The following is a 23809-nucleotide window of genomic DNA, read 5'->3' on the forward strand; positions in this document are numbered from 1 at the left end:
TTTTTTTCTCAAAAAATATCAAACTTTTTATTAAATGAAAAATAATATTTAAAAGCAAATTTTTGTATTAATTGGATTAGAGATCCATGCCTCAATAAATAAAATATTATTTTTTTTATATTTTGTCAAGATTTATTAAATATTTTTTTAGAAAACTGGTGGGAATATTAATACATGTATTAATTGAAGTTGGCTGATTCCACATACCCTTAATAAAATTCCTGGAAAATTTTAATTACTTTCCAAAATTTTGAAAATTTCTCATCAAAATGTCAATTATTTTTATAAATAATAAAATTCTTCTCCAAAATTCAATTATTTTCAACAATTTTAATAAAATTTTTGGCAAAATTTCAATTACTTTCAAAAAAATTTGTCTCAATTCAATGATTTACAATATTTATATTTTTTCAAATATTTACAAAAGAAATTAATAGTTTAAAAACTTTTTTTATAAAATTGTACACAAAAATTTAACTATTTTAATAAATAATAAAAATTTCCCAGGAATTTAATTATTTACAAATGTTTTTATAAATTTCTTTCGAATAAATAAATTCTTTTCATAATTAATTAATATTTTTATAGGGATTCAATTACTATATTAATAAGTGTAATAAAAATTCATTCTAGGAATTCAATTATTTTCATAAATAATAACACTCATCTCAGAATTTAAATTATTTTTAATACAATTTTATTCAAATTTCTCGAAAAATATAAATACTCTTAAAAATTTTATAAAAATTCATCATTTAAAAATTTGTTGATAAAGATCTTTATGAGAAGTTGCAAATGATTGCAGAAATTCAATTATTTTCAAAAGTAATAAAATTTATTCTTATAGTAATTTATTCTTATTCTTATAGTTGAAAAATTTTTTATTTTCTTATCAAAATTTCAATTATTTTCCAAAGTATTAAAATTCTTCTCCGAAATTCAATTATTTTCAAAAAATGGAATAATTATTCAATAAATTATTTATTTTTGCAGATAAATAATTGAATTCTCGTCGAATTTTATAAGAAAAATGGACATCAAAAAAGAATTTCAGTTAAAATTTTAGACAATAATGGAACATTAAAAGCATTGTAGCTTCAATTTTTAGAAATAATTGAATTTTGAAAAGGTTTAAAATTCAAATCTTTGAAAATCTGAATTTTTCATACTTTTAAGTTTTAACTAAGAATTTCAGCAGTATTAATTTTTTCGAAAAAGTTTAATTGTATTTTTTAAAAATTATTTTATATTTTTATTTTCTAATATTATATTTAATTGAATAATTTCTGAATAATCGAACTTTTCGTAAAATTGAATTGTAAATAAATGTATTTGAAAATTCTCAATGACCTTTTAAAAAATTATTAAAAATAATTGATTTAAAGAAGAACTTTATATTTTTCCGTTGATTAATAAGTTAATTTGTTAAATACTAAGCACTCTAGAAAATAATGATTGAATTGAAATGATGAAAATAATTTTGAAGAAGTTATTGTAAAAATATCCTTATAATAAAAAATAATTATTATAATAATATAATAATATTATTTTAAAGATGTTTAGACTTTTTTGGATTGTTCTAATATAGTAAATATAGTAATTATATTATTATAATATAATAATATTGTAATATAATTATAGGTAATAATATAAATAATAATATTCTTATAAGTTATTGAATTTTAAAAGGCAAAAATTTGGTTTGGAAATTTGGGAAAAGTCAGGGAAGAACAAAATTTAATTTTTGTGCTAACCCTGATTCCGATTAATTTCAGGTGGTCCTCAAAAAAAAAAAAAAAAAAAAAAAGAAATGAAATCTCACGTCAATTTTTATTTAGCAATTGAAAATGATCGGTTGCGGAAAAAATTTGATTCCACCTTGCGAAATTGAATTTTCGGCGTGAAATCGATCAGCTCAAGGTGATATTGATGTTTATTGATATCTGATATATAAAAGGAAGGCGAGTTGCGGATTGAAAATATGACTTGGCACTTATTAGGTATACCCGGATAAAAGTAATAAACGCGAGACGATTTTTTGTACTCGTTTGCGTCGCTACTTACCAGTTCCCTTTTAACAATCACGCGTGCTCACTAACTGGCATTCTGTTTCTTGGCACTATATGGGTATCGTAGTATATACAGACAGACACACAGGGCCGTTGGACGATATCGGGATCTCAAATCTGTTCATTAGTCCTAATATACTGACCAGCCACCCACTCTCCATCAGATATTTACCCATCGAGTCATTCAAACCTTTTTCGCATTACGGTCTTGAGAAAACGATACCTATAATAAACGTCTCGAGAAAGTTTCTATCTTGCTCTTGTCTTCACGTGCCAACTAACGGTGCAAAATCAAGATATTTAGTACCTGCCTCTTGTTACCTTAACGAACGATGTTAACTATTGTTGTAGGCTATCAATTTTCGTTTCTAGATTCGCACTCGGATTTTTTTAATTATTTTTTTTTTCTTTTCGGAGTGAATTTGTAATTTTTTTTTGCGAAAAGAAAAATTTTTTTTGAAAAAATTAAGATAATTTAATCTTAATGAGAGTTTGGATGCTGTTTGTATAAAGGAAAAAAAAAGAAGCTTCTTCTTGTGAGGGAAGAAAAATCGTATCGTTTTTGGCTGGAGCCAATCGCAGATTCGTAATTGGATTTAGCGTCTCTTCAAGGCAGTCCCACCGAGTTAGGAATGTAATTAGTCACAAGAGATTCAGGAGTAATCTCTTGGTGGAATCGGCAACTGGTCCCTTCGTTACCGGACCAAAAGTGATTGCACATCAAGGGAGGTCAAATCATTACCAGTCGTAAATACACGTTCGATAATTAAAATTACAAACTGATTATACCTACGAATTTCCCCCTCGTCGATTCAATATATTCTCCGAAACCAAATTTTCAAGTACACATTATATTTGAAAAAATATTTTATTAAAAAAATAATTCATTTAAATAATTAATAATAAAATTTTTTAAAAAATATTCATTCTAGTACTTAAATAAAATAATTGAAAAATAATTCAATTACTTTCAATTTCAATTATTTTAATAAAATTTCTCAACAGAATTCAATTACTTTCAATTTCAATTATTTTAATAAAATTTCTCAACAGAATTCAATTGTTTTCAATTTCAAGTATTTTAATTCAATTTCTCAACAGAATTCAATTATTTACATAACTATAATAGAATTTTTTGCAAGAATTCAATTACTTTAAATACGATTTATATAAAATTTCATTATTTTTCCAGATTTTAATAAAATTCTTCGATATAATTTAATTATTGTAAGAAATTTTATTTAAATTTGTTTAAAAGAATTCAATTATTTTAAATGATTTATATACAATTTCTCCAATGAATTCAATTATTTTTTTAAATTTTGATAACATTCTTTATAAGAATTGAAATATTTTCAATACTCTTTTAATTAAATTTCCCGAAAGAATGTATTTTCACAAAATTTGAACAAATTGAACAAAATTTGAAAATTCAATTATTTTCTTAAAATTGCATTAATTTTTTCGAATAAATTCAATTATTTTAAATACGATTTCAATTGAATTCTACGAAAGAATTCAATAATTTTTCCAATTTTTCAGAAAACTCTTCGAGACAATTCAATTATTTGTAATAAAATTTTTTTGTAAAGAATTCAATTATTTTAAATAATTTTAATATTATTTCTCCAAAGTATTCAATTATTTCCGAAAATTTTTATGCACTTTATAAGAATTCGAATATTTTTAGCACATTTTTATAATAAAAATGCTCGAAATAATGGATTTTTATCAGAATTTTTATAAATTTCTTCTTAAAAATTAAATTATTTTCAATACAATTTTTATTAAATTTTTTAAGAAAATTTTAAGAGTTTTCTAAATTTTAAGAAAATTTACTGAAATAATTCAATTATTTAAAATAATCTTCATATAATTACTCCAAAGGATTCAAATATTTTTGAAAATTTTCATAAACTTCTTTATATAAGAATTCACATATTTTCAATAAACTTGAAGGAATTTTATTATTTTTCTGAAATTTTAATAAAATTCTTTGCAGAAATTCAATTTGTTTTTTAAAATTTTAATAACATTCTTTGGAGAAATTTAATTATTTTCTAAAATTTCAATTAACTTTTGTCTAAAACAATTTCAATTACTTTAAATAATTTTGATATAAGTTTTTTTTTAAATTCAATTATTTAAACAAATTTAATTTAATTACTTTTTGAAAATATAATTATTTTTTACATGATTTTAATTAAATTTATCAACAGAATTTTATTATTTTTCGTAATTTTCATAAATTTTTGCAAAGAAAGAAAATTAATTCCATAAATTTTTATTTAATTTGTTTAAAAGAATTCAATTATTTAAAAAAATGTCGATATAGAATTCAATTATTTTTCCACAAATTTTGATCAACTTTTTCATAAAGATTTATTTATTTAAAAAAAAAATGATTTATTTTCTCAAAATTTAAATTAAATTCTTTGTAGAAATTCAATTATTTTGTAAATATTTCAATTACATTTTTTTTTCGAGAATTCAATTATTTTCAATGCAATTTGAATTAAATTCCTCAAAAGATTTTAATTATTTTCCCAAATTTTAACAGTCTTTGATTTTATTTTCTATTATTATTTTATTTAAATTTAAATAAATTTTTTAAATTAAAATTTTGTAAGTTTAAAGTTTGTAATTTTAAATAAATTTTTTATTTAAACTCAATTAAATTAATAATTATTCAATTCAAATAAATTTTTCTCCCCCTGAATAATTTTTCTCTAAATTTCCCAAAAGTAAACAAAATCGAAAATTCATAAAAAAAAATGAAAAAAAAGGGATAAAAATGTCTTCTTTGTGGTCTCAAACAGTTGGGATTTCGATTTGGACGTTTTGTGTGGAAAATCACGCCGTTTGTGATGCACATATTAGAGTTGAACATATAAAGTATCGTGCGCCAGAAGAAGTCAAAGGAGAAGTAAGAAAAAAGAAAGAGTGGGGAAGAAATGTTGTTTCTTTATTGAATTTAACATAACCCTCGTTGGTAACAATAAGAAAGTACATCAAGTGACCCATTGCTTCGCTCATCGGTTGAGGTCAACCTTATGCGACTTCGTGACTTTGTGGTACATATATGTATATATATATGTTTGCAATGTTATGTTATTCAAATTGTCGAGTTCATATAGCTACTCCTCCTCCCCCCTCTCTTCCATTTTCTTCTGAACCGACTTTTTTTTGTTAAAGAGAAGAAGAAGAAAAAAAGGCTGAGCGATAAAATCGCCTCTTTCTCTCTTTCTCTATCGCGTGTGTATATCTAATAATGCAACTGGCCTTGCCCGGATATACAACGGGAGCTAACTTAGTAAATATATATGTATATATATGTGTACTTCTTTTCCGCCCATATTCTTCGCGAGTCTTTTATCTGTCATGTTCTTTTATTAAATCGTATAAGAGACGAAGGACGTCTTATTTTTCGGACGAGTGACCTCTAACAAAACTCTTTTTTTTTCCTATACTTTTCCGTCTTTTTATTTAAATTTTAATAAAACTGCTATTGCAGTTGACACAATTTTGAGAAAATCACTTATACACACATTCATTAAATTTTGATGAATTTAAGAAAAAAATTATTTTTAAAAGAAAAATTCATTTATCAAATTAAATTATTTGAATCTTTGCACTTATGTACTAAAAATCAAAATTCTTTTTAGAAAAATTTAGAATTGAAGTTAGATACGAAAAAACGTGAATATTTGTTATGGAAATCAGGGAAATTTAATTCTCTTATAAAATTGAGATCCAAAAGTGAAGTTTGTATAACTGTTAACTTAAAAGTATCAAATTACAACGAATTGATACCAAAAATGAGAATGAAATCAAAATATTGATCTAAATTTTTGGCATTAATTTGATTCAAATTTTTAGCATGAATTTGATCCACTTTAGTATCAATTTGATAATTTCAAGAAAACTATGAAGCCAATAGTCAGCCTTGATTCAATATAGATTCAATAAAGTAGGGAAACAAAAATAAATTCAATATAGAAATTCCAAAAAATTGGAATCAAGATTTGTGAAATTTATTCGTATCTCCATGGATTCTAAAGCACTGGATGAGGATTATGAAATGCAAGGTCATTGAATTCGAACAATACTCGAGGATTGTAGCAACATTGTAAGACTGTTTATACGTACTCTCGGTAATTCCATTCGGTTTCGAGGCTTGATCGCTATCAAAATGACCGTCGGTTTATGTAGCCGGGGTTTTGGAATCATAATAGCAAGCAGCAACTGCACGTACTATTTCATATTCTATATATATATATATATATATGTATGTGTATATAGTTGTAAACAATGTAATGCCAGAGTATACGCTAGAGAGGGGATTTTGAGCTATAGGGATAAGTACTATACGGTCGAGTTGTTAATGCGCATTTGCGAGTTGAGAGACTTTAAGCATCTTACAGGCATTGGAACTTGTAATTAGGATCTATTTGGATGTTCACTTTGCTCATCCTGTTATATACTCGCCATATGTGAAGGGATAACAATTACTTTGATTTAGGAAGGAAGCACTATTTCTTTCTCCTTTTTTTTTCTTCACTACTAACAAAGATTATTGGCTTCGACGAGATTTTAAATACAATCTTGACGTTGATTATGCTTCTTGAATGCGCGTCTTCTGCACTTTAAAAAAAAAAAAGTAGAATAAAAATCCACATGAGACATTGATGCGATGTTGAGTATATGTATAACACTGCGGAAACAAAAAAACGACTCACTCCCTGGATGTGTGCTATTAAAATAATCTGCGAATTATTTCTTTTTCTTATTCTTTCTTTATCGCGTACTTGACATGGTATATTTTACATGTCACTGATGGTCTCTTCCTGTCAGTTTGTGGGCTTTTTTCTTTTTGGAAAAATTTTTTTTTTACTTTTAGCATTTTTATTAACATTTTATTTATTTAGGTATTCTATTAATTTTGATTATTTGAATTTATCAGTTTATTTACCTACTAAGTTATTTTAATTTAACTATTACTGTTTAATTATAATAAATTACCTATATTTCAATATAATGAATATTAATTCATAGAGTATTAAATTAATTTACACTTTAAAAGGCAATTTTAAAACAATTTTACGAAAGAATCATATTAATTTAGAAAGTAATTAATTAATTAATTCTATTTTTAAAAAATACAATTTTAATTAAATTCCTAGGAAAAATTGTATTATTTTTATAAATTTTAATAAAATTCTTCGAATCAATTCAATTATTTTCAAAAATATTAAAATTGATTAAAACAATTGAATTCTTTCAAGAAATTAAAATACAATTTTTCGAAATAATTTAATTATTTTTAAGAATTGTAATAAAACTCTTGGTAGTAATTCAATTATTTTCAAAAATTTTAATTAAATTTGCATAAAAGAATTCAATTATTACAAAAAAATATTTTGATATACTTTCTCCAGTGAATTAAATTATTTCCAGTAATATTAAATTTTTTTTAAATAATTGAATTTTTTTAAACAAATTTTAATATATTTTTACGAAAGAATTCAATTATTTTCAAAAATTTTAATTAAATTTGTTTGAAAGAATTGTTTTAAGAAAATTTTAATTAAATCTATTTATTAAAAATCAATTATTTTCAAAACAATTTTTAAGAAATTCCTTAACGTAAGTATTAGTCTAATTTTTCGAAATAATTCAATTATTTTTAAAAATTTTAATAAATCTTTTCGAAGTAATTTAATTATTTTTAAAAATTATAATTAAATTTGTTTTAAAGATTTTATTTATTTTTCCAATTTTAAATAAAACTCTTGGATATCAATTCAATTATTTTCAGAAATGTTTCATTAAATTTTTTATTTAAAAATTTCAATTATTTAAAATAATTTGAATATTATTTCTCCACTGAATTCGATTATTCTCGAATTTTTTGCGAATCAATTCAATTATTTTCAATACTTTTAATTTTTTTGCAAAATAATTGAATTCTTTGGAAAAATTATATCAGTTTTTTTAAATAATTGAATTCTTTTAAAAAAAATTTAATATATTTTTACGAAAGAATTCAATTATTTTGAAAAATGTCAATTAAATTTGTTTAAAAGAATTTAATTGTTTTCAACAAAGTTTTAATCAAATAAAATTGTTTATATTGTGGCCTTGGACCCAAGGCCACAATATAAACAATTTTATTTGACAAAAATTAAGGTCCTGAAAACATTCTACGTTACAAAGTTTTAATTAAATTTCTTAATAGAAATTAATTTTTTTTCACAAAATTTTAATAAAATTCTATCGAACAAGCCAATTATTTTCAAAAATTTTGATAAACTTCTGTAAAAGACACTAATTATTTTCAATATAATTTTAGTTAAATTCTTAAAAAATATTATTTGTTTTCAATAATTTAAATAATGTTCTTTGTAGGAATTCAATTCTTTTCTATGAAATTTTGATAAAATAAAATGAATCTTAAATTCCAAAAAAAAAATCAAATTATCAAACGTTTTATTTATTAAAGTTGTTAAATAATTGAAATTATAGAAAATTTTGTTAAAAATAATTAATTTTTTAATTGTATTTCATTATTGAAAGTTAAATTTTGAAGATTTTAATTTACAAATTTTGAAATTAATTGAATTTTCAATAATTAAAAAATATTTAAATGAAAAATCTTGAAAATGAAAATTTGAAAATAAAAATTAACGAAAATTAGCTTAAAAAAATTATATTGAAATATTTTTGAAACAAGTAATTATTACCATTTGTTCTTTGTAATTTTTTAAAATTATTTTCAATTTTATTTATTTACAAGACATATAAAAATCAAAATTATCGAAATTTTATATTTTAAAGAACTTTATTTTTTTAAAGGCAGGCCCTAAAGCTGTGGTTTTTAAATATAATCATATTTTTGAAGAATAAGAACCAAAAATTTAAAAAATAATTTAATTTTTGGAAATTTTGAATTGAAGTTAGATAATAAAAAATTGTTACATTTTAGTCTTAAAGCTACTTTTTGATAATTTTTTAAAATTAATTATCGAGTGCGAAGACTGATCAACAACGAAAGGTTTAACTATCGAGAGACGACTGTATTTTGAAGGAACTTTTATACGATTAAAAATTGAAGGACGGTTTTTAATCCAGTGCGAGGCCGAGAATGTTTCCTTTTCTTAATTTTCTTTTCCCAAATTACATTTTAAAAGTACATCAGCAAACCCGTCAGTTTCAGAAATTGCGAGAGAAGAATGAAGTAGCATTTTTATTTTTGAACGCAGTTTTCTCTCGTGCATTATTTTCTTGAAGTGAGTATATGGAGTTTGTTGTGTTGGAGCAATTTCTAATCGGTTCTTTTGGAGTTGACCACCTTGTTGTTCGAGAAAACTGTATATAGTGACTCGAGACTATATATATAGAGAGAAAAGTACCACACCCAGCAGTGTAAAAAGAAACGAATGGCCTGTCGACCGCCTGGAGCATGATACTATCAGCTCTGCTAGTTTAGCCTCCTAGAAACCGTGTTTAATGGTCCAAGAATGAATCTGGAGTCTAGTATTGATGATCAGCCATGGTGCAGGATCTAACAATAATTTAGCACGAGCCACACTATATATACACATACACTTCCTATAAGGGTTCATCGAATGCTTCTGTATTGATGACCCGCAATCGCGTCCCATCATCGACATCTTCTGATAGATGGTACAATTTTGCCAATATTGAAAATATTCTAAAGGCTGAATTAAGTTTTACTCGCTGTTGAGAATATTTTTAATTTTTCATCTCATCACAGTCGGAAAAGTTTTATATATTTTTACTAGAATAATTTTAATTATTAGCTGATTTTTATTTAACTAATAATTCTACATATTAATTAATTAATATATTAATAATATTGATATTATTTATTATTATGAATGAAATATTTCGGATTTTGAATTTCGCGCCAAAAGTTCTTTGAATCGCCGCCTAGAGGGCATGAAAATTCACTCATAAACGACGTGAAACGAATGGAGTAACAGTGCTTCAAATCAAGTAAAATTTTTTTAATTACAAAATTATAATTAATTACAATATGATTTATAATCTGTAATTATAAATTAATATCCTAATAATACTAGGATTCTAATTTCTAAATCCTAATAATAGCCACTATAATAGCCATCTTCCGTATAAATATATTTTTCTTTTTTTTTATTCTCCCTTTTCTATTTTTGGATTTACTTTCTATTAAATATTCTCGATATGGATGTATTTAGTGAATATAGAAGAATTATAGATACATAATAATTTATCGAAGCGTTTTTGAAATAATTTTTGCGTCAAAGCAGATAATTTATGGACATAATAAAGCCGTCAGTTGTGAGATGAAAGAGAATAAAATTGTTTGTAAAAAAAAGAGAAAGAAAAAAAATCACAACTCGATGATCGATCATCGCTTATAAGCGCAGATGCAATGTACGCTAATTAACTGTGTCACGTTTAACGAACTTCTGGTAACGTCACATATTTTCTTCTCCCATCGATTATTATTATTATTATTATAATATTTAACTCTCGAGCTAATTAAGAATTCGCCTTTAGGGTTTTTTAAGAATTTAGAATTAAAATCTAGTGTGACAAGATCGATTTGAATGGATTTTGAATAAAAATCCTTCCGCAGTGTTTTTAATTATTAGTTTCTAAATTTTTGATCGATGGATACATTCCCTTTGGGCTCTGAATTTTTATTTTACAATTTTAAATTTCAAATTTTACATTTTTGACATTTTTTAAATTGAAGAAAAATTTGTGGACCAAAAATTTTTAAAAATAAAATTTATTATTAAATTTCAACAAATAAAAATTATTATTAAATAAAAGAAATTAAAATTTATTAATAATTATTATATAAAATTTATTTATAATTATTAATTAAATTTGACATAAGTTAAACAAAGTAAAAAATTACAAATCGAATAATAAAAAAGGCCAAATTAATTTAAATATTAAATTTTAATTTAATTTCAAGTTTGAACTGCGAAAAACCGAAGTTTTACTGGAAAAATAGAAAAAAATAGACTAAAATAAAGCAAAGAGTGAAAATTACAAATCGAATAATGAAAAATCAAATTACAATCCGGTTTTCGTTCTCTTTTGATTCTCGGAAAATGGAATGTAATTATTTGTATTTCGATTCTCCTTTGTTTCACTTTATTAGCAGATATTTCCACTCTTCCACTTTGAAGGTTCAAAAGAGAATCAATAGAGTGTCAGGAGAATCGAAAGAGAACGCAAATTTCGATTCGGGAATGAAAAACGAGAGGAAAAAAGAAAATGGGAAAGAGAAAAAAGACAAAAAGGAAAAAACAGAAAAAGAGAAAAAAAAGAAAAGGAGAAAAAAGAAAAAAAGAAAAAAGAAAAAAAGAAAAAGAAGAAAAGGACAAAAAAAGAAAAATGAAAATGATAAAAGGGAGAAAAAGAAAAATTATGACGAGAAATACTTAATGTCAAGATAAAAATTTCTGTAATTAAAATCACGCGAATCAATCGGAGAATAAATGAGATAGAATTTGTCGATAATAAACATGAGACACAAGTTAAAATGCCAATTTAAATATTGTCTCGCGCCTCAACGAACTTGAATATCGATTTATCAATGATCGATCGATCAATCGGCAATGCACAAGCGATTGATGCGTCACGCAATTACTCGATAGTTTTCTATGTAACCCTTTCCTATAAATATCACGCACAGTGATTTTGGAGATATAATAAAAAAATAATAATAATAATAATAATTTTTTTTTCCCCCTCTTTATATTAGTGCCAAGCAATCAAATGATCAAGTCTCATTTTAATGTTGTTGTTGTTTCTTTTTCTCTGTTGCAGCAGAAGGTCAAATTCTGGTTCGCCACGGGTGGCGCCGGTTTTTGCATCAGCAGGGCGCTCGCTCTCAAAATGATACCGGTGGCTGGGTGAGTCCACACTTTTTATTATATCTTCGATCTACACACATCTCATGTGATCCATGGCTCGTAAGCGGCGCGAATCCCATGAAAGAGATCTATCGATCCGCTTAATACTCTAATTTTTTAATTTCCTCGACGATCGATAAGAGAAAAAAAAAGAGAAGAGAAGAGAAGAGACTATTCTCTACTGTATTGTCCCACTTCTCGTGAGCGGTAAATAGGTGATGAAATTTTAATTTTGATGTTAATTGTTTTTTTTATAATTCGTTGACTTTTATTAAATTAGTATCTAAACTAGGGAAAATTTGTTTTTTAATTCGAAAATAAAAAGCCAACCAAAGAAAATACACAGTTTTTCTAAAAATATCAAATTGAGACAAAAAAACGAATCAAAACGTTGCCGTTTTGATTCGTTTTTTGTCTCAATTTGATATTCTTAGGAAAACTGTGTATGTTTGAATTAAATATATTTTATAATTGAATTAAACGTAATTTTTATTCAGTCAAATTTATTTGTTTTTTTTTGTTATTTTGTCTTTTTTTTACTTAAAACTTTGAAATTACCAAGAATTTTAATACAGAATCTTAAATTTTTTCTATTTTTCACAATAATTTATTTTAAATAATTTAATTCTTGAGCAATTTAATTCTTTTCTTTTTTCTTAAAAAAATTTATTAAATTATCTAAATTCTGAATGAATTTAATTAGAAATTTTATTTGAAGTAATTTTTTGCAAAAATTTTAATTAAAATTCTTCTGATATTAGTTTCATTTCTTGAATATATATTTAATTATTAAAAATAAATGATATAGAGAAGATTTTTGTAAAAAATTTTAGAAAATAATTGAATTTTGGAAAATATGTAAATGATATCAATGTTTTTAAATAATTGAATTTTGAAATGGTTTCAAATTAAAATCTTTGTAAATCTAATTTTTAATACTTTTAATTAGCAATAATTCTGAGAAACTAATTTTTTTTGGGAAATTTGAATTCCAATTCTTTTGAAATAAGTTGAATTTTTTAATGACAATACATGAGATTATCAATTATTTAATTATTAAGAATTTTAGTTAAAAACTTAAAAAAAAAAATAATTGTATTTTAGAGAAATTTCAAATAATTGTAGGTAATTTTGAGATATAATTGAATTTTAAAAAGGTTTCAATTTAAAATTTTAGAAAATTTGAAATTAATTATTAAAAATAATTGAGTTAGAAAAAAATTTTAGTTAAATATTCCAGAAAATAATTGAATTTTGGCGAAGTTTCGAATACTTGCAATTTTTAGAAATAATTGATTTTTTAAAGAGGTTTCAAATTAAAATCTTTAAAAATCAGAATTTTTAATTATAACAATTCTGTAGAAAACATTTTTTTAAAAAAATTTTAATTGCAATTCTCTTAAAATTAATTAAATTTTTAAATATACATTTTTTAATTATTAAAAAATAATTGATTCAGAGGAATGCTTTGGTAAAAATAATTGATTTAGAGAAGAATTTTATTAGTTAATAGCTCTAAAAAAATAATTGAATTTTCCAGAAATTACAAATACTTGCATTTTTGAGAAATAATTGAATTTTGAAAAAGTTTCAAATTAAAAACTTTAAAAATTTAAATTTTTAAACAATTGTGTAAAATTACTTTTTTGAAAAATTTAAAAATTCAATTATTTTGAAATTGGTAGAATTTTTGAATATATATTTAATTATTAGAAATTTATTTATTTATTAAAAACTATTGATTCAGAGAAGAATTTTAGTTAAAAACTCTAAAAAATAATTGATTTTTGGAGAAATAACAAATATTTATAATTTTGAGAAATAATTGTATTTTGAAAATATTTAAAATTAAAATCGTTAAAAGTCTGAATTTTTAATAGTTTTAATTAACAATTCTGTACTAAATTAGTTTTTTTGAAAAAGGTTTTTCAAATCAAAACTTTGAAAAATTGAATTATAAATTATAAACAAACGGATTTCAAATTTCTCAAAGAACTTTGTCGGAAATTATTAAAAATAATTAAATAAATAATTGATTTAAAGATAAATTTTAGTTAAAAATTGAAGAAAATAATGATTGAATAGAAATGATGAAAATAATTTTGAAGAAGTTACAGTAACAATATTTTTAAAAGTTATTGAATTTTAAAAGGTTTGAATTTGAAATTTTTGATAATATCAATTCCTATAGATAAATAATAGTTATCGAATATTTATTTTAAATAAAACTATTTATGTTTTTGAATAATTTTACAAAAAGTTCGAAATTAAATTTGAAAAGGTCGTATTTGAACATTTTTTTTGATTATCTAATCATTTTTTGAGTGAATTAGAAAATTTTTTTAAGACCAGGTAAAAAGTCAAAATTCCTTCTGGAAATTAGGAAAAAGTCAGGGAAAGAAAGAATTAAATTTTTGTGTCAGACCTGGTAAATATTTTATGTTATTTCAACATTAAACTTAATTTCATTAAATTAACATTAATTTACGGTAATAATAATTAATAAATTCGGTATAAATTGTATCGGTATTAATTTTTTATTAATTAATACTAATAAAAACTTTATTAATGTTAAAATTAATCCCCTTTTTTTTAAGGTTGAAAAATCGGTATAACGGTTTTCTCAACATTATAAAATGAATTAATGGAAGTATTCGAATTGTATTCCTTCCTGGGGGTGGGGAGGGGGGAGAATAAGTTTTATTATTTTTGTTGTTTTTTCTTTGACTTGCTTCTTCTTTTTCTTCTTCTCTTTGTATTATTGAACTCGATTCAGTTTAAAAGTTTCTTTCATGGCGGAGTTTCTTTTTTGCAACGATTTTCGTCGCATTATATCAATGCCGATCAATCGGTGAACTCTTGTTCGTTTTATTTGGCGTTCAATAAAAAGGGGTCCCTTGGAATCAGACGCGATTGGTCACGCATGACACGCATGACGCGCGTCGTTGCGAGTCGACGGTTTTAAAAACACCGGAGGTCGCCTCGAGCCATGGACCATGAAAATGCACTTTACAAAAATTGATGTACGACTCCATTGTCCTCAATTTACTCCATTTTCCCCAAAAAATTAAAATTCTCTTTTTTTGTCTCCTTTTTTTGAATTAGTATTATTATTATTATATTATTATTATTTTCAAAGGTTCAATCTTTAATTTAATTATTTTTAAATTCATTTAATTCTTTTCTTTACTCGCGATAAGAAATTGTTTGAAACAACCAAAATCCTTGTTGGATCAACTAAAGAAATTTGGTTTTAATAATATTGATCTCCTGTAAGAGAAATAAGTTTTAAATTAGAGCTGATTTTGGTATTTAAATATTAGAACCAAATTACCAAATTGGTACTAAAATTAGTATCTATCTTTTTACGCAGTGTTGAATGTTTCATACGGATTAGGGTGAAAGTCAAATCAAATTTTTGTTCCAATGCCACTGAGAGGTTTTTTTTTTTGAATATTTAGAAAGTGCGTAGAATTTTATCCTGGGAATAAAAATTAATTATGTGAAATTGCACTTTTTAAAGGAAAAAATTAAGAAGGAAAAAGGAAAGTAATTATTATGTATAGAAATAAACTGTTGGGGAGAAGAAATGAATGATTCTCAAATAAGTTTCTTGTGTCGCTGAACGTTGTAAATAATGAGAATAAATTACACTGTTTATATGTGAACGATCTTGAGACATAAGTTACACGCTGGTTTATGTTGCACTTTATTTGTGCGCGCGACGATCTATTCAACTGAACTCAATCTTCTTCTGAATAAGGACGTAAGACTCATCTTTTTACGGTACTCGTAAATCAGTATTTATACTGCTCTCGATTGTTTGTCGTGGGATCTTAAGAATGCCACCGCGCACGTTTTGTCTTTTAAAACTGCATTGTTCTTATCATCATAATTATATCGCACCAAAGTTATAAATTTTCTTTGCAAATTTTTCAAACTGACAAACTTTTCTCTCACTCCTTCTCTCTCTTTGTCTATAATAATACAACTATTCATTATGTTTGCCAAGCGATTTTTCAAAAATTAAAAATGATAATTTCTATGGGGACACATTTTGAATGACTTTCAGTTTATTCCTGAATGATTTGTGATGAGGTGAGTTTAGTTGGCGCAGCTGCTTTACTCGACTCTCGGTAAATAATGTATTCCCGCACTTGAAATCTAGTGTTGAATGTGTCGTCGCTTATTTCTTTCGAGAATACTTGAGATTCTTGAGAAAAACTGGGAACTAAAAGTGATTTCGTCATCTTTGCAAACGACGATTAACGAAGTGGACCATTTTGATGAAATTAAACACTCGAGTTTAACTTCTTCCTACGCTCGAGGGTTGTTTTTCCCCATCATCATCATCATCGTTCAACTTATCATGACCAAACATTTTTCTCATCTGCATATGCATATAAGTCAAGTTTCATTTCATTTTTTTAAAAGTATTCTTTTACTTTTTACAACATTGAAATTTTATAAAATTTCATAATAATATTAAAACTATATATTCCAATTCATATTTTATTTTTATACAAAAAAAATTGATTTGAAAATTTTTACTAAAAATTCAGATCAATTTTTGATTTGATCCACATTTTTGGTGTCAGTTCGTTGCAATTTGATACTTTTAAGAACAGTTAGATTTTAAATGGCAATTTATGAAGAATGTCTGAGACATTAAAAATATTGGGGACCGTAAAAATATCTCAAATAAAAGATTTTAGAAATGAAAAATTCAGTAAAAAAAACCATTTATACGGAAAGGGACTTTTATGAAAGAAGTATGAAAGAAGTTTTTTAAGGTTGATGAGGGAATTTTTTAATAATTTATAAAACAAAGAGGTAAAAAATTTGTTGAAGTAACTGACCAAAAAAAAACAACGAATATAAGGGCATTTTTATATATAAATTGTGAGAGTGAAAAAAAGAACAGGTAATGGTAAAGACTGTATAATTAACTCTATAGTCTTTTTGTTTTTCGTTGATTTGACTTTCGTTGGGGTCTTATCGATGAATCTCTGATCCAGGTTCCTTTTGGCTCATCCACTTCCTCTTTATGCAGTTTTTTCGGTTACTCACAACCAACATTTTGCCGCGTAACTCCTGTGGGTTCCTTATTAGGGGATTGAGAGAGGAGCATCGGACCAAAGAGAGAAAGAGAGAGAGAGAATGATCTGGCAAAAAGCTCGGCACCTGGGAGGGCTTTTGAGTCACTCATTCGCTTCCTCAAGTTAATATGATGACCCCCCTCTTTGGGCTTTGGTTTGGCTACCTTATAATCCACTACCAATAGCAAGTGTAGAGAGAGAAATCACTGCATGTGAGAGAAAGACGAATATAAGGATGAAAAGAGTCGATGAAGGATCCAAGTGCATTGAACCGCTTTCTCATTCAGGGACAGTCTTTTCTGAAACTCACTATTACGACCCTTCGATATAATATGTATGTTATCGTGGCGCATTAAAATTCTTCATCATTCGTATTAGTTCGATTGTATACTTTTTAGGAAATTCAATTTTGTAAGAGAAAATTTCTATTTTAATTTTTCTCTCGTACAGTGAAATAAATTTAGTTGAAAAATTAAATTTCAATTTCAAATCAATTTCAATTGTATTGACTACTTTTGGTAGTCAATACAACATTTTAAATTCAGTTGAGGACTTATTGAATTATTGAGAGCAGTTGAAAAGTAGTCACATCTACTAGACATTTTTTTAAGTGTATCATAAAATTATTACTTTTCATAAATTATTTAATGAATAATTTGACTTAAATATTTCAAAATTAATTGAATTCTACAAAAGAGATGCGTTTACAATCTTCATCAATAGATGAACTTCAATAAGGCTTCAATTTAGAAATTTATAAAATTTCAATTTCATTATTTTTATAAATAATTAAACTCTTCTACGAAACTCAACAACTTTCAGCAACATTTTTCATAAAATTCTTAGCAAAATTTCAATTATTTTCAAAAATTTTTTAAAACTTCTCGTCAAAATGTCAATTATTTTTATAAATAGTAAAATTCTTCTCTAAAATTAAATTATTTTCAAAAATTTTATAGAAACTTTCGTCAAAATGTCAATTATTTTTATAAATAATAAAATTCTTCTCTGAAATTCAATGGCTTTTAAGAATTTTAATAAAATTCGTGGCATAATTTTCAATTACTTCCTAAAAATATTCCTCAATTCAATGATTTTTAATATTTACGATTTTAATAAAATTTTGCAAATGAATTCAAATGTTTAAAAAAATTTTAATAAAATACTTCGCAAACATTTAATTATTTTCATAAATAATAAAAATTATTTAAATATTTACAATAAATTTATCCTCGCAATAATTAAAATATTTTTACAAATAATAAATTTTTTTACAGAGTTTCAATTATTTAGATAAATAATAAAAGTTATCGCTGAATTTCAATTACTTTTAATACAATTTTCATTGCATTCATCGAAAAATGCAATTATTCTTAAAAATTTTATTAAAATTCGTCAAAAGAATATAATTATTTAAAAATCTATTGTTAAAATTATTTATGAGAATTTAATTTAAAGAACCATTCAATTATTCAATAAATTATTTATTTTTGTATTTAAATAATTGAATTGTAGATTTTTTTAAAAAAATTGATTTAGAAATAAATTTTAGTTACAATTTTAGATAATAATATTAATAAAACCGAATTTTGAAAAGATTTCAAGCTAAAATTTTTGTAAATCTGATTTTTAATACTTTTAATTAGCAATATTTTTGACAAATAATTTTTTTTTTAAATTTCAATTCTTTTAAAATAAGTTGAATTTTTTAATGCCTATATATGAAATTATCAATTATTTATTAAAAATAATTAATTTAGAGATGAATTTTAGTTAAAAATTAAAAAAATCATAATTGAATTTTAGAGAAATTTCAAATATTTGCAATTTTGAGAGATATAGGTTGAATTTTAAAAAGATTTTAAATTAAATTATTTAATGAATAATTTTACTTAAAAATTTGGAAAATAATTAGTTAAATTTCTAAGTATATTATTTAATTATTAAAAAATAATTGATTTAGAGGAGAATTGTAGTTAAAAACACTAAAAAAAAAAGATTGAATTTTGAAAAAGTTTCAAATTAAAATCTTTGAAAATCTGAATTTTTCGTACTTTCAACTAAAAATTGTGTAGAATTAATTTTTAAAAAAATATTTAATAGAATTTTTTAAAAAATTATCTTAAGTTCTTATTTTCTAATACATATTTAATTAAAGAATTTCTGAATAATCGAAATTTCATAAAATTGAATTGTAAACAAAAATGGATTTGAAAATTCTCAAAGAACTTTTTCAAAAATTATTAAAAATAATTGATTTAAAGGAGAATTTTAGTTTAAAAATTCTAAAAAATAATAATTGAATTAAAATGATGAAAATAATTTTGATTAAGTTATAATAATTAATTATTATTATATTAATATATAATAATAATAAAAAATATATAATAATAGTTATAATATAATTTAAAATAATTATAATTATCTTATAATATAAAATAATTATTTTGTCACTCGGTTACGTTTTCTGATAATTCTTTTGATTCGTTTTTTTTTCAATTTGGTAACCTTGTAAAAACTGTGAAATTGATATATAAAGATTTAATAATGCTCGACGATTAAAATTAAAATTAAATCTAAATTAAAAATCAGTTAAATGTAAATTCTTTGAAATAATTCTGTTCTCACGGTTCGATCTCACACGAATTCGATTGAATTTGAACGTTTAGTGTTCGTCGCGGCGTATTAAAAGTATTTTTTTCTCTCTCTTTGCAGAAAAAAAAAGTTTCTTTATCGTTTTCGCGAAAGTCTGTGTGCGTCCTTTTAAATACGTATATATATATATATATATAAACTTTTTGAAAAAGAAGAAAAAAAAAAAAGCACGTCTTAAAGTGCGGCAATAGATGTCGATCGAGAAACGTCGTTTCGTCGCGGGCAGGCCTGGTTTCGTATTAACCGTCAATCGGCAAACAAAGACGGATAATGGTTGCTTCTCAAAGCGTGGAGGGTCTTAATTAACCGCGAAGCAAGAAGCCGCTCATCACAATGGAACCAAGACGAAAGGCTGATTGCCGCCTACGTATATGCGTTGCCGGTGATCACGCGCACTTTTCCCTCCTTCACACACTTGACGCGGGAGAGCGAATTCGCCTTAAAACACGATAAAATTTGTTGTTTGCTCCAAGAGAGAGAAAGAAAGAAATAAAAGTTCATTAAAGTCTCTTCAACTTCCTTGAACGAGAAAGAATATTGTGTGTGTGTGTACTTAATTCTTATTTTTTCCCGCATCTAATTTTTTTTTATCATTCAGTCGAATCTTCTGTGTTACGCATACTGATGCGTACAGTTGAAAATTTGATGTTCAGTTAAAACTAATAAAATAGTTAAATTACAAAAGCAACACAAGTTATTACAAAATATTATTGAATTTTGATCGGAACAATGCGGAATACAGTATTATATGAAAGTTCCATGTGTTTGTAAAAAAGTTATTGGAATTACTTAATTTTGTAAAATATAAATGTAGTTTTTAAAAACCTGGAAAAATTCCGTTTTTTAACCTGTAAAAGTCAGGGAATTTGAAATGAGTAAAAGCATGGCAACCCTAATCTTAATGTTTTTCTAAAGGATTAAGAACAGAATGTTTAAAGAAATAGAAGAGGAAAAAATAATTTTTCCCGCAAGAAGTTTGTAAAAGAGAGTATCGAGAAACACGCGTATCAGAATTCTAAGCACCTAATCAGATAGAAGCAACGGTTCTTCTTTCTTCGTGAAAAAAAGAATGGCCGTCTCGTAATTACCTCGTTCTCACATTTCCTCGCAAACGAGTGTGCCTCATTCTTCACACACAGTGGTGTATTAGATGCACCACATGTGTGGAGAAAAGCGATCGGTTGTTCAGATAATTCGCAAACCTATCTTCCTCTATATCTTACTCTTGAAGAATGTATAGAGATAGATATACAACGCCTATATAGAGTTGAAAAAAGGAATAATGAGAGAGAGATAAAAATAAAGTTAGTTTGCTCTTGATACCCCCGATCACTGAGGAAACTTGGACCATTTATCACATTTAAACGCAGCCGCACACCTGTCTACCCTCTCGAGAGTGCAGCTTCCTTATATTGCTAAGAGAGAGAAATAGAGAGAGAGAGAGAGTCGATTCTCGCGCTGAATCCTTTTAGCAACGTTTCATTTATTTACACCTTTGAAAGTCACGCTCATCCCAGCACAAATGATTTTATCACTCGAAAGGACATCTTGAATTTAATAAGTGACAAATTGCTGAACAGAATGTGTTAATGGTCACGGTTTCAAGTCTCTTTTATTTTTTCGTTTTTGAGAAATCTCTTTCATCGTCTTTTGAATATACGTTGAAAATATGTTTATTTTGAGCGTGGAAAGTTTATTTTAGTTATACCGAGCTGTTGAATTAAGCAATTTTCTTTATGATAATAAGTAATAACAGTTTGATTTGTTGTTTCAAATACAATTTTTATCCTCAACTGAATTTAAAATATTGCATTGACTATACCAAAAAGTAGTTAAAAGAACTGAAAATGTAGTTGATGCAATCAGATTTTGTACTTGTTTTTGTAATTTAAGTGCTTTTCTTAGTCAACTGAACTATTTTTTTTTTTTGTAACTTGTGATAATAATTACAATAATAATAAATAATTTTTCTATAAAAGTTCCGTATAGAATTGAAGATATGCTCCCTTTTATTCAGCACTGTTAAAAGAGAGGTTCTTTTTCAATTTTTTTTTGTTTGAAGATCTTGTTTTGAAAGAAGAGGAGCTCTCTCATGTCGCATTACAAATAAAAATCGTACATGATTATAATCACGGCAAATTTTTCCCCGGACCCTTAAGGAGTATCACTTTTTAAGAAACAAGAATTTTTGTCCTGTTATTTTCAGTGTTTCTCTTTTGTGCACGCAAACCGTGTAACGTGAGAACGCGTCGCAAAGATAGCTGGTTCGCTGGGCGAAATAATTGCTACCATAGGAAACACTACATCCGGACAGCAAAAGTACAATTACGTGTTGCTTGGCTTGAACTAACATTATATACTACCTGAAATTAAGAAGTAATTTCAAAAATAGGAGAAAAAAATGAAGAACAAGTCATTTTATTTTGATTTTTACTCTTTAATTACCATCGTTAGTTATATTTTTTCTTTTTCGTTTTGCTTTTTTAGTCGTTTATTCCATTAAACTGATTAATTTTTGTATTTTTTATATTTATATTTATATTTATAATTTATATTTGTTATATTTATTTATATTTATATTTTAAAAGAACAAAATTAAATTAGTTTTTGAATCGGAGTATATAATAATGGTGAGGTGTAAAACGTGAGGTGTTAAAATAACACCAGAATAGATTAAAATAATCTGCAACAGTTTAATCTCTCTAGGATTAAATTAACACCAGAAAGGATTAAAATGAAAGGATTTTGGTGTTATTTTTAACTATGAATGAAATTTTACTTTAAATAAAACACCAAAGTCAACGATTTGTAAAAATTCAACGAATTCAGCTTCTCCAGGGGGAATAGTAACATAGAAAACTTAGTAACATAGTTACTAAATTCAATTGTGTTCAAAAATTAAAAAAAATTCTCGTCGTACTTTCAATTCTCTTTATAAATAATAAAATTCTTCTCTGATATTCAAATATTTTACAAAATTTTAATCAAATTCTTGTCAAAAATTTTTTAATTTTAATTATTTTCAAAAGTTTTCTAAAATTCAATGATTTTCAATATCTACTATTTCAATAAAATTTTCCAAAAGAATTCCATTGTTTAAAAAAATTTGAATAAAATTCTACGCAAACATTCAAATATTTTCATAAATAATAAACATTTTTACAGGAATTCAATTATTTACAAATTTTTTTATAAATTTCTTCGCAATAATTCAATTATTTTCATAAATAATAACATTTTTTACAGGGATTCAATTATTTTTATAAATAATAAAATTCTTTTAGCAATTCAATTATTTTCATAAATAATAAAACTCATTGCAGAATTTCAATTATTTTTAATGCAATTTTAATTGAATTCCTCGAAAAATGTAATTATTCTTAAAAATTTTATTAAAATTCGTCTAAAGAATTTAATGATTTAAAAAATTTTGTTGATAACATTTTTTATGAGAATTTAATTTCAAGAAAAATAAAGTTAATAAATTATTTATTTTTGTATTTAAATTTGAAATAATTGAATTCTGGTAGAATTTACTAATAAAAATGGTTTTAAAAATGAATTTTAGATAAAATTTTAGATTATAATTAAATATTAAAAGCATTATAGTGTGGATTTTCAGAAATAATTTAATTTTGAAAAAGTTTTAAATTAAAATCATTGAAATTTTTAATTTTTCATATTTTTGACAAACCATTCTGTAGAATTAATTCTTTTTAAAAGTTTAATAGGATTTTTATTGAAATTATTCCAAGTTTTTATTTTTTTTCAAAATATATATTTAATTGCAGAATTTGCGAATAATTGAAATTTTGTAAAATTAAATTTTAAAGGAATAAATTTGAAAATACTCAAAGAACTTTTTTAAAAATTATTAAAAATAATGGATTTATTGAAAAATTTTAGTTAAAAACACTATAAAAAAATTTACTTTAAAAAGGATACAAATTATTGCAGTAATTCAATTATTTTCAAGAAAAATAAAATTCTTCTCAAGGATTCAATTACTTTTACTAATAGTGAAACTCATCGTAGCGTTTCAATT

The 23809-nt window shown here is 24.3% G+C and overlaps 1 protein-coding gene across 2 annotated transcripts in view; it reads left to right on the forward strand.

Moving 5' to 3' along the window:
- Positions 1–23809, forward strand: part of LOC122504358 (fringe glycosyltransferase) — a 199878-nt gene that overhangs the window by 152802 nt on the left and 23267 nt on the right. Inside the window, exon 6 of one of the 2 annotated variants that reach the window (XM_043615431.1) lies at positions 11925–12010. In XM_043615431.1, coding sequence (XP_043471366.1) covers positions 11925–12010 — 86 coding nt within the window. The remainder of the gene's footprint in view (positions 1–11924; positions 12011–23809) is intronic. The other variant, XM_043615432.1, reaches the window with a different exon arrangement.

This window comes from Leptopilina heterotoma, unplaced genomic scaffold (genome assembly GCF_015476425.1).
Source record: "Leptopilina heterotoma isolate Lh14 unplaced genomic scaffold, ASM1547642v1 Lhet_292, whole genome shotgun sequence".
Lineage (NCBI taxonomy): Eukaryota > Metazoa > Arthropoda > Insecta > Hymenoptera > Figitidae > Leptopilina > Leptopilina heterotoma.